The sequence below is a fragment of the Chinchilla lanigera genome, unplaced genomic scaffold, assembly GCF_000276665.1.
Source record: "Chinchilla lanigera isolate Chin_1 unplaced genomic scaffold, ChiLan1.0 scaffold00047, whole genome shotgun sequence".
NCBI classification, from domain to species: Eukaryota; Metazoa; Chordata; class Mammalia; order Rodentia; family Chinchillidae; genus Chinchilla; species Chinchilla lanigera.
In genome coordinates, this window is record NW_004955448.1 from 7983021 (window position 1) to 7994888 (window position 11868).

The following is an 11868-nucleotide window of genomic DNA, read 5'->3' on the forward strand; positions in this document are numbered from 1 at the left end:
CTATTCACAGATTCATGGCAGAAAACTTCCCTGGCAGGGAAAAAGAATTCGACAAACAGGTAAGTGAGGCATATAGAACTCCAAATAGCCATGATCAAAAAATCCACAGCAAGGCATATCATAATCAAGATTTCAGAAATTCAACACAAGAATAGAATATTAAAAACTGTTAGAGAAAATAAACAAATCACCTACAAAGGAAAGCCCATTAGAACCACAGCTGACTTCTTAACACAAACTCTCAAGTCAAGGAGAGCTTGGAGTGAAGTATTTCAAGCCCTAAAAGAAAACAATCTCCAACCTATTGATGTACCCTGCAAAACTGCCTTTCAAAATATTTGGAGAAGTAAGATACTTCCATGAAAAAGAACACCTGAGGAAATTCTTGAACACCAAACAAGCATGCCAAAATGTTCTGAAGAACATTCTAGAAGAGATAACAAAGACTACAACTCCATGAACCCCAACAGAAGAAATTCACCAGGCAACGTGAACAAACAGGGAAAAAAGGGGGAGCCAACAATAGGAAAATAACATGATAAGTCAATGCATATCAGTTATAACCATCAACATTAATGGTCTCAATTCACCAGTCAAAACAAATAGACTGAATGGTTTAAGAAGCAAGATCCAACAATATGCTGCATACAAGAAACACATTTAATTCAAAAAGAAATTCATAGACTGAAAGTCAAAGAATAGAAAATCATACTCCATGTGAGAGGAACCCAGAAAAAAGCAGAGGTAGCTATTCTATTTGCAGACACAGTGAATTGCAAGCCAAGACTGATTAAGAGAGACAATGAAGGTCACTACATCCTTGTAAAGAGCACAATCCAAGAGGAAGAGATAACAATCATAAATATACATGCAACAAATACCAATGCATCCAGCTATATAAAACAAATATTAACAGACATGAAAAACCAAGTAAGCACTAATACAATTGTTTTGGGGATCTCAATACCCCACTGTCACCAATTGTCAGATCAACTAGACAAGAAAGTCAACAGTGAAATATTAGACCTGAACCAAACTTTGAAACAGGTGGACTTAGTAGATGACTACAGAGTGTTCCACCCCATACCAGAATACACATTTTTCTGAGCTGCACACAGAACATTCTCCAAAACAGACCACATACTAGTTCATAGAACATGCTTAAGTAAATGCAAATGAATTGAAATTATCCTATGCATATTATCAGACCATAGTACAATGAAACTGGAAGTCAAAAGCAAAAGAAACTTCAAGAACTTCATAAACACATGAAAATTAAATAACATCCCCCTGAATAACCAGTTGGTCATAGATGAAATTAGACAGTTTCTGCAATTAAATGATAATGCCAGTACAACATGCTGGAACTTATGTGACAATGAAAAGAGTCCTAAGAGGGAAATTTATAACAGTGAATACCATATCAGGAAAGCAGAATGAGCTCAAATAAGCAATTTAATATTTAACCCAGAGCTTCTAGAAAAAGAAAAACAGGCCAAGCCCAAAGCTTGTACAAGGGATAAAGAGGCTACCCTGAGCTACAAATAAAGAGCAGAGCAGAAATTAAAGCAATGGAATCTAAGAAAACAATACAAAGAATCAATGAATTGAGTTATTTCTTTGAAAGATTAAATAAAACCAACAAGCCCCTAGCCAAACTTATCCCAAAAAATGAAAGACTCAAAACCATGCAATTAAGAATGAAAAGGGTGAAATCACAACAGACCTTGCAAAAATCCAGATCATCTATATCTACTTCAAGAACTTGTATTCTAATAAGATGGAAACTGTAGAAGAAATGGACAGATTCCTAGATATATATGAATTACAAAGCTGAATCAAAAACATATAAAAATTCTAAATAAAACAATATCAATCAATGTAATTAAAGATGTAATTAAGCACCCACCAACAAAGAAAAGCCCAGGGCCCTGACAGATTCACTGCTGAATTCTACAAGAAATTTAGAGAAGACCTATTGCCACTACTTCTCAAACTCTAATGAAATTGAAAGGAAAGCAATACTCCCAAATTCATTCCTGGAAGCAAACATTACTCTGATACCAAAACCAAAGAAGGAACAACTAAGAAAGTGAATTATAGGCCAGTCACCCTAATGATCATAGATGCAAAAATCCCCAGTAAGATGCCGGCAAGCAGAATACCGTAAATGATCAAGAAGGTTATACACTATGACTAAGTAGCATCATCTCAGGGATGCAGGGATGTCTCAATCCCAATATATGTAAATCATAAATGTAATTCACCATATTAATAGAGCCAAGGACAAAAAGCATATGATCATCTCAATAGATGCAGAAAAAGTATTTGACAAAGTCCAACATCTATTCATGATAAAAAAAAAAAATACCCTACAGAAAAATGGAATAGATGGTCTTTACTTCAATCTGATAAAAGCCATCTATGACAAGCCAATATCATACTAAACACACAAAACTGAAAGCTTTTACTCTAAAGAGAAAAAAGACAAGGATGTCCACTATCATGATTCTAATTCATAGTCCTGGAAACATTAACCAGAGCAATTAGACAAGAGAAAGAAATAAAAGGAATAGGGAGAGATAGGAAAGGAAGAAGTGAAATTATTATTTGCAGATGACATGTTACTCTACATAGAGGGCCCCAAAAACTCTACCAAAAGACTTCTAGATTCAGTAAGCAGATTCAGTAGTGTAGCTGGATACAAAATCAACACTCAAAAATCAATAGACTTCCTGTACATGAATAACAAATTCACTGAGAGAGAAATTAGGGAAACAGCACCTTTTGTAATTGCACCCCCCCAAAATAAAGAGAAATATATAGGAATCATCTAATGAAGGAAGTAAAAGGCCTCCACACTGAAAACTACAGAACTCTGAAAAAGAGATTGAAGAGGATTTCAGAAAATGGAAAGATAGCCCTTGTGCTTGGATAGGAAGAATGGATAAAGTGAAAATGGCCATACTTCCAAAATTGTTATACAGATTTGATGCAATTCCAATCAAAATTCCAATTGCAGAATTAGAAAAAACAATCTTAAAATTTATTTGGAACCAGAAGACACCTAGAGTACCAGGGGCAAGTCTGGGCAACAAAGGCAAGGCAGGGGGCATCACATCCCAGACTTGAAACTATACTACAAAGCTACTGTGATGAGAACAGCATGACACTGACAAAAAATCAGAACTGAGGATCAGTGGAACAGATTTAAAGATGCAGAAACAACTCCAGACATACTTAGCCACCTTATCTTTGACAAAGGTGCTCGAAGAAAGATAACCTCTTTAATAAATGGTACTAGAAAAACTGGCTTTGCATATGCAGGAGATTAAAATTGGACCCATATCTTTCACAATGCATTAAACTAAAGTAGCAGTGGATCAAAGATCTAAATATTAAAACTAAATCTGCTGGAAGATAGAATAGATAGAACTCTGGAAGACATTGGTATAGGTTTTATTTTTATGAACAAAACCCTTATTGCACAGGAACTATCACCAAGAATCAACAACTGGATCTCATCTTATTAAAAAGCTTTTGCACAGCAAGAGAAACCACCAAGAGAGTGCAGAGACAACCTACAGTGTGGGAAAAAATGTTTGCCAGCTGTTCCTCAAAGGATTACTATTGAGAACATATAAAGAACTCAAAAAACCAGACCCTCCAAATTTAAAGACCGAGTCCAAATAGGGCATATGATATGAATACATGCTTCTCAGATGAAGTACAAACAGCAAATAAATATGTGAAAAAATGTTCAATATCACTGGTTATTTGAGAGGTGCAAATTAAAATAATGCTGAGATTCCATCTCACCCCAAAAAGAATGGCTATCATCAAGAAATCAACCAATAACAAATACTGGAGGGGCTGTGTGGGAAAGGAACCCCTCTCCTCTCTAGTGGGAGTGTAGATTGGTGCAACCACTGTGAAAATCAGTTTTGAGATTCCTCAAAAAACTAGGATTGGAGGTCCCATTTTATCCAGCTCTTCCCCTGCTGGGTATCTTCCTGAAAGAATTAAAAGCATCATAGCTCAACGATATAGGTACATCCATATTCAGAGCAGCAGTTTGTAATAGACCAATCTTGGAAACAGCCCAAATGCCTATCAACTGGCAAACTGATAAAGAAGATGTGGGTTTTTTTTTATACAATGGATTATTACTCTGCCATAAAGAGGAATAAGCTTGAGAAATTTCTAGGTAAATGGATGAACCTGGAGTCTATAGTGTTAAGTGAAATAAATCAGACACACATGTGTAAATACCCCATTGTTTCTCTGGTGTGAGAAACTGAAAGTGTAAGAACTAAAATATATAATAGGTATTGTGAAATAGGAAAAAAAATGTTCAAATGGGGAGGGGAACAAGGAGGGGAGCAGGGGGAAGGAAAAAAGGGAAAAGTTTTAAAAAATGAGAAAAGAAGGAAAAAATGGAAATGGCTTTTACAAATGGGGAGGGGAGGAAGTCTTCAAGGGAGGGAGGGGAATGGGGAAGAAAAAGAATCAAGTTATATCATGTATATATTCAATATATATCTATATGAATATGATCATTATGCATATCTAAAATGCACCAATAAACTCTAATTGAAAACATGATACATACAAAGTGAAAGCTGGCCACCTTACAAAGGAAAAAGCAAATAGGTTAAAGGTAAAGGATGTAAAATACATAAAATGCTAACACAAGTCAAAAAAAGCTGGAGTAGGTCCATTACTACCAGATGAAATAGATTTCAGAGAAAAGAAATTAAAGTGTATGGAATATTGGCAGAGATAAAGAAGGCCATTGACAAAGGGGTAATTTCACTAGGAGAATATAACTACATGTCTGTTCACCTAATAACATCTTATAAATACATGAAGCAACAATTGATAAAACTGCAAGGAGAAAAAAAACCCATGCACAATTAGTGTCTGAGATGTTAATATATTTCTCTCAATACTTGATAGAAAATTAGCCAAAAATTAGGAAGACTTTATAAGGAAAATAGTATAATAATTTATTATTGAACCATACTACTAGCAAACTCGACCTAATTGGCAGTTATGGAATTCTCTGCTTAACAGCAGAATACATTATTTTCATGGTACATGACACATTTACCAAAATAGATGTTATTAATATTATGAATAAGTGTTGATAAATTTAAAAGGATTTAAATCACACAGATTCTTTTCTTTGGCCACAATGGAACTAAATTTGAAATAATTAACAGAAAGTTATCTGAAAAATCCCAAGTATTTTGAGAGTAAATAATACTAAATGCATGCCTGTAACCACTGTACCATAGAGACGTGTGTAAAGACAGGTTACATGGGAAAGCTAAACATGCTGGCTGCTCGAGTCTACCAGGAGCTTCTGAGCATACACAGCCTCTCCACATTGCACTAGCTCTCTGATCTTTATGAAGTTACTTAATCTCCTAAGCATATTTCTTGATCAATACAATAGGAACAATAGTTTCAACTTGTACTCATTTTTACCTTTTGGAAAATAGTACAGCAATTTATTTTTAGGAGATACATTTTTAAATGACATATGGATATTAAATGTAAAATGATCTGATTCCTAATTTGGCATCTGAAATTTCTATTTGTTTTAAAGGTATCATGAATAACTAGTGATTATGTTATAATGTGGTGATAGACCCCATAAATAGATAAATGATAATAACGAAACAAACCACAAAAATCTGGAAAATAGTTGGAAAATATTTAGTGAAAAGAATTTTTTTTTTTGTCCTTTTGAGACAGGGTCTCGCTATGCAGTTCAGGCTGGCCTTGAGCTCATTTAGTAGCCCATGCTGGCCTCGAACTCACAACAATCCTCCTGCCTCAGCTTCTCAAGTGCTGGGATTACAGGCATATGCCCCATGCCTGGCTTATACATCAGTTTATATAAAGATATGTGCATCATCATCAAAGTAATTTATTTTGCATAAGTCCTATCATTTAAGATGTATCAAACTAATAGCTTATATAAAAATATGACACAGTTTGGCATGACTTCATCTTCTTGCTGGTAAATAATAAGTTCCTTAAGCAAATCACCATGTGGGCTCATCACTTAGTTCAGATTAGCCACACAAGGAAGGAACTAGTAGTCTCATGGTCCTCCTGTGCCAATGCCTTCCGGCTCTTCACATCCCATGCAGCTTTCCTGAAGGCTTGCAAATCTCACCTGAAGCTCATCACTTTAAGTTGTGCAAATTAAAAACCAAACCAATAGTAGTCGCTCTTCTCCCTTCCACCTACAGTGGCCATTTTCCCCCACAGTGCCTATTTTTTCTCTTTTTCTGTCTTTACTCACAGCAATGACAAGTACTATTTTGTGAACAAGATCTCTCTTCCTGACCTGGGTAGAGCAGAACATTGTGCTCATGCAGACCATTACCTTTTCCGCCCAGAAGGTTCTCGTTCTTCTTAAAAGGTTCTTCCAGAGTCTTACTGTTATCTGATTTGTAGTTTGTCCTGTCCCACCTAGTTTGCTTTTATTTTCATTCTCTTATTTTGACCAGCCAGTCCATACATTAAAATGCATATTTTGCCCTAAAATAATTATTGATAAGCTGTACCACAATTTGTTAGACTCTGCTACATAGGAGGGTTTTTTTTGTTTTTTTTTTTTTTTTGTTTTTTTTGTTTTTTTTTTTTTACTGCTTGATATATTAATACCTTGGCATACATTTTTTTCTTGAGCCTCTCAAAAAATGTTTAGATTGCTTCTTTTGAAAATAGTGTCAGAGCATCTTGTGAACTGTTAAGTCTTAAAGTTATACTTTCCAATTTTTCTAAATATTTTGCCTCTGATTTCTTCCTTTCATATGTCTTTGACTTAGCTATCCAAGTGTGGCAAAGCATAGGGATCAAATGAAAACAGGGAAGTCAGGCTAGAGAATTCCAGAGCTACCATGTGCAGAGTTCAGGCTGCACCCTGCATATGAACCCTGGCCAGAGGGGCAGAGGGAGCTGGAATCCAGCCTGTGCTCAGCTCACCAGGTCCCCACCTGGCTTGAGACTGCTTTCATCTAAGCAAGGGAGCACTTTGTCAGTTTGTACAAAGGCGTCCTGTAACCTGCTAGTAGCCCAGTAAAGAGGTCATGTTGGGAGATCTAAATGTATACTAGTCCATTGAGAAACCTCTAAGAGGGACCAAATGTGTCTATATTTTGTAAAGAATACTATGCTATGGGTAGCATGGGTTGGAGAAAGGCCAGAGTGGAAATAAGGAGGCTGATCAGGAGGTGAGGGTGGCCAGAACTACCTTGTGGTAGAAGGAGAGACACAGAGAAAAGGATGGCATCTTTAGTTTGATGTGGAGGTGTGAAACATGACGTTTCAGTTACTCAGCTGAACAACTGGACGTACGGTGGTACTGTGTCCTGATGTGCGGTGGGCTGAGAGAGAAACAGGCCCTGGCGGAGGGTGTTATGTCAAGACTTCAGGGCCATCCAGCTTGTTCGAGACACCTGTGAGTTGTCTAAATCGCTACCGGGAGACAGGTGGTTGTAGATACCCGGTAATCAGAAGAGCATCTATTCTTTGGAGTGCCCCTGCTGAGGGCAACCCGTCTGAACAACGCTATAGCGCTCCTGAAGGATCATCAGTGGCTTTGTATCCTGACAATCCAGAAACTTATTTTGAGATGCAGAACAGCTCCTCACATTGAATATAAACATAATTACTATACCTTTGGCACAAATGCTCAGGTCTGTGCCCAGTGCAGCAGATCTAACTCACTCCACGCTGGGGCTAGTCTTTTATCTTTTTAATTCAAAAGCTTTCCTTTAAACTTTCTTCACAAGCTTTCTGTGTCCTGTGCCCTCATTTCAGTGTCCTCTGAGGATATTCCTGTTGGCCTCTGTCCTCCTTTTAGAGACCAGAGCCACACACAGTCAATCAAGTTTGACTTTTTTTTTTCCTCCTAATTTACCTGGCATTTATCCTCAGTGAGAGTTTATAACCACGACATGGCAGAGTGGGAACCCAGAGCCGCCCTGTTACTAAGCACTCTTCTTTAATCCCGGTAGATGAACACCGAGGTACGAATGGCTCCAGCACTGTGTAGATTTGTTCTCTGACTCGCTGCACTAGACAGAGCCAAAACCGTGGGTTAAAAGCCACACGGAGGAAGATGTTGGCTCAACTAAAGGAAAAACTGCCTAATGTTTAGTGCTGTCTTAAACGGGAACTCCTGCTGGGGAAGGGGTTACAGTTTCTGGAGGTGTGGGGCACGCAGCACACTGTCGTTTGGTATCGATTCCATAGGACGACTGAAGGGTCATAGTGTGCAAGTAATCTCCACTGAGTGTTGAGTTCCTGCTCATGTCAGAGCTTTAACCCAGATGCTTCACCTCATTTAATGCTCGTAACAACTCCCAAGAGAACTAGTTATAGCCCCATCAGGAGAGGTTATGGTCACAGACTTCAGATCACACAGCGAGCAAGTGGCAGAGCCAGGATTTACAGCCAAGATTTAAACTCACTTCCAACTCAAACCTGTTTATTCTTTCTACAATTCACAGGAGCTTGAGATTAATCCAGGGGATTTTTAAGGTCACTTCTAGCACTGTGGTTGTGAATATATATATATAAAATCTGTCTATGGTGTCCTATATTCTTGCAGTCTCAGTTACATTAAAATGACAATCTGTAACTCCAGAACTGTTTGTGACCTCTATCAAGAAAGGGCTATTTGAAAAAAATCAACGTTTGTATTTTGTACCTCTGAATTTTTAACTGAACTGAGTCCAAGGGCCTCAAAATTCGTTTTTTTTGAGGGGATTTCCTCCTTATGGGTTGCTGGCAAGGACTGAGTTTATAGTATAAATGACTCAGTTCTTAGCCATTTAAATATGAATGATTCAGCGTTTAGCATTTCTAAAACTGCCATAATATATAGTCCTAACTTCTCTACTAATTTCACAGATTTTGGAAAGTCTTAGGTCTTGGAATATTTGCCCCTTGTTCAATTTTTCTCACTAAAGTTCTAATTTAGAATGTTTTCAACGCTAGAAAATTTCACTTCAATTAAAAAAATGTTAGATGTTTTAAAAAAATTCAAGTCTGAAAATAAAAATATGTATTTATTTTAAAGTAAAATTATTCTATGTGTTTTAAATTCTGTTTTCTAGATTGAAGCTGAGCTTTCCAAGGAAAGAGCCCGACATTTAGTTGAGTTCGAAGAGCAAGCTCTTCTCTTCAAGAAAGAAGCAAAACTGGAACTTGATATTGAAAAGGAAAAACACCAAGCAATAATCCAAAAGTATAAGAAAGAACAAGAAGAACTACAAATGAAGGTGTGTAATTACCGTGCTTGTCGTTATGTCATGTTTGACATTATGTATGTTGGTACTTCCTCCTCGGGACACTACACTGTTTCAGACTCTGAGAGCTGTCCTTGTAGCCAGTGTTCCTTGGTTTGAGCCGCACAGGTAAAATGGTTTGGCTATTCTCCACAATGGATAATTGAGATGAACTATATAAGTATGCAATCTAGCTGTGTGCGGCTTTTACTACTGTAATAAATTTACCTTTTATACGGCATAAATTATATAACTAATACTCAGGACGGCCAACACTTCAAGTATCTAACATCAAAAGATAAGGAGGTGTTAAACAGTTAAAATTTTCCCAACTAAAGCATACCCTTTTTAATTGCAGATATTTTCAATTGTAAACATTTTTAACATAGAGAAACATTTTTAAAATGTGATCACACCTCCCTAATCTCTTAAATGATGTGTCCTACATATAGTTTAAGATTTTGTTAAGGTTTCTCTGTTTTATTTTGCTACTTTATTTTGTTTTGTGGTACTAAGGATTGGACCCAGGTTCTTCCTACTGAATTATATCTGCAGTTCTTTTTTATTTATTTCGTTTAAAACAAAATCTCAGTATGTTGCCCAGATTGAGCTCAAAGTTACAGTCTTCCTGCTTCAGCCTTCCAAGGTGCTGGGTGTATGCCTCCATGCCTGGCTGGTTTCTCCTTTTATACAGTTTAGGGTGTGTGTGTGTGTGTGTGTGTGTGTGTGTGTGTATGTGTCTGTGTGAATCAAGACCAAGAGGGAAAATCATATTTTGAATAAACTCATTAGGAACTCATGTTAATTAAGCTTCAAATGAGCCTGATGGTCTCCATCTGTGTGTAAAGGAGATTCAGTCCAACTATTGCAATAGCCCACTGTGACCCGTAAGTAGGACCAGTTACCTGTGCATAGGAACAAGGTAGCACAAGGCCCCACACTCAGAAAGGCCTTGTGTCTTGGATTTAATCCTCTGCACATTTTGCCTTAAAATTCTTGACAATTTTATCTTTGAATTTGTGATTTTATAAGTGAAATCCCACGGAGACAATGAGACATGTGCAGTGATCTCGGAGCCTCAGCTCATGTGCGGTTTCGACCTCCACTGGCCGGGCCCTGCCCCTCGCTTCCCGGTCCTGGTGTCAGAAGCCCCGCTGAGTCTCGCCTTGGCATTCTCCCCTTACCTCATGACTACAGTTGCAGTCTTGGGTGGCTCGGGAGCCCATGGGAAGGGGGATAAAGAGGCCCAAACTTACCAGATGGTACAGTTTCTCAAGAGAAGTCATAAGTCCAAATTTTGTAAGTGAGAGCTCCTGATTTTTAAATGTTGACTCCTTTTTTAAAAATCAAAACATGTTTTTGGCTATGTGAAATTTCCATCCCAAGGATAACTTGCTCTGTTTCACGGTCAGCTCGACTCTGCGTGATGGAAACCATCGTTCAGACCTAGCAGTGACCTCCTTCCCTTACGGAGTAATTGAAGACAATAGAATATTAATTTATGAAATTGCTAATTGTGGTGAATAGATTTATTCCTTATGTGAATTTAACATTTGAAATAAATTTTGGATGCACAATTCTTTTTAAGTAATAGTTCACAAAGTCTTTGGAACTTTGGTCTATGAATGTTTTCCAGATTCTTTGTGGGCTAGTTTCTTGTTGTGCTAATATTTATAATATGACAATATCTGTGGTATAACTAATAAGGATGTGCTTCACCAGAAGTAATTCTGCTCTTGTTTTTCTGTCCCTTGTTTTGTTTTTTAAAGAGAAAGGTCTTCTCCCTTTTGAAAATTTCATGCCAGAAGGAAAAGCTTCTCCAAGTTATTCTCTTATTTGTCTAGTGTTACCACCCTAAGAAGCAATACATTTTCATAATGTTCCAGCATTTTCTCAAACTGCACTGTCCATTATCGTAGCCATATGTGGCTACTTATATTTCAATTAAATTAGTTAAAATTAAATAAAATTTAATCTTCCATTCTTCAAACACATGTCACATTTCAAGTGCTCATAGCCAGTACTGATTTTCAACAGCCTACCTCAGGCATCTCTTCTAAACACAGTAATCAGTGGTATCATGTTGGTAGCTGTAAAGTATTTGCACCATGGAAAGTAGATGCAGATTTGACTGGTTTTTTGTTGGTTTTGACATTGTTAGTGTTGTTGTTTTACAGTCAGTTGCTAAACATTTACACTACAGTGCTATAAATAGCCATTATGGCTAGTGGCTACCATACTGGGTAGCAGAGTGTATTCCTGTCATCACAAGAGGATCAACAGACCAGAGCCACTCTAGAAAGTATAGTGCCTGGGGTAGCTCCAGCCATGATGTATGAGAAAGAAAACACAGTTATGTCAAAGGAAAACTTACTGATGTTGTATGAAGAAGATAGAGCTCTTCCTTTCTGCATTTCCCGACATCAGACATCTTCATGTCCCAAAGCCAGGCCCCGATCTACATGTCAAGACTTGGGCTATCCTTGGCAGTTTAATATTGCCATAGAGATTTATATTTCCAAGAGTGGTCAAGTGATTAATGTGATACTATTTT

At 37.3% G+C, this 11868-nt stretch overlaps 1 protein-coding gene across 5 annotated transcripts in view; it reads left to right on the forward strand.

Moving 5' to 3' along the window:
• The window catches only part of Lekr1 (leucine, glutamate and lysine rich 1), a 195262-nt gene that overhangs the window by 148197 nt on the left and 35197 nt on the right, over positions 1–11868 (forward strand). For all 5 annotated transcript variants that reach the window (XM_005393085.2, XM_005393081.2, XM_005393084.2 and 2 more), the window contains one exon: positions 9144–9308. In XM_005393085.2, the coding sequence (XP_005393142.1) occupies positions 9144–9308 (165 nt within the window). The remainder of the gene's footprint in view (positions 1–9143; positions 9309–11868) is intronic.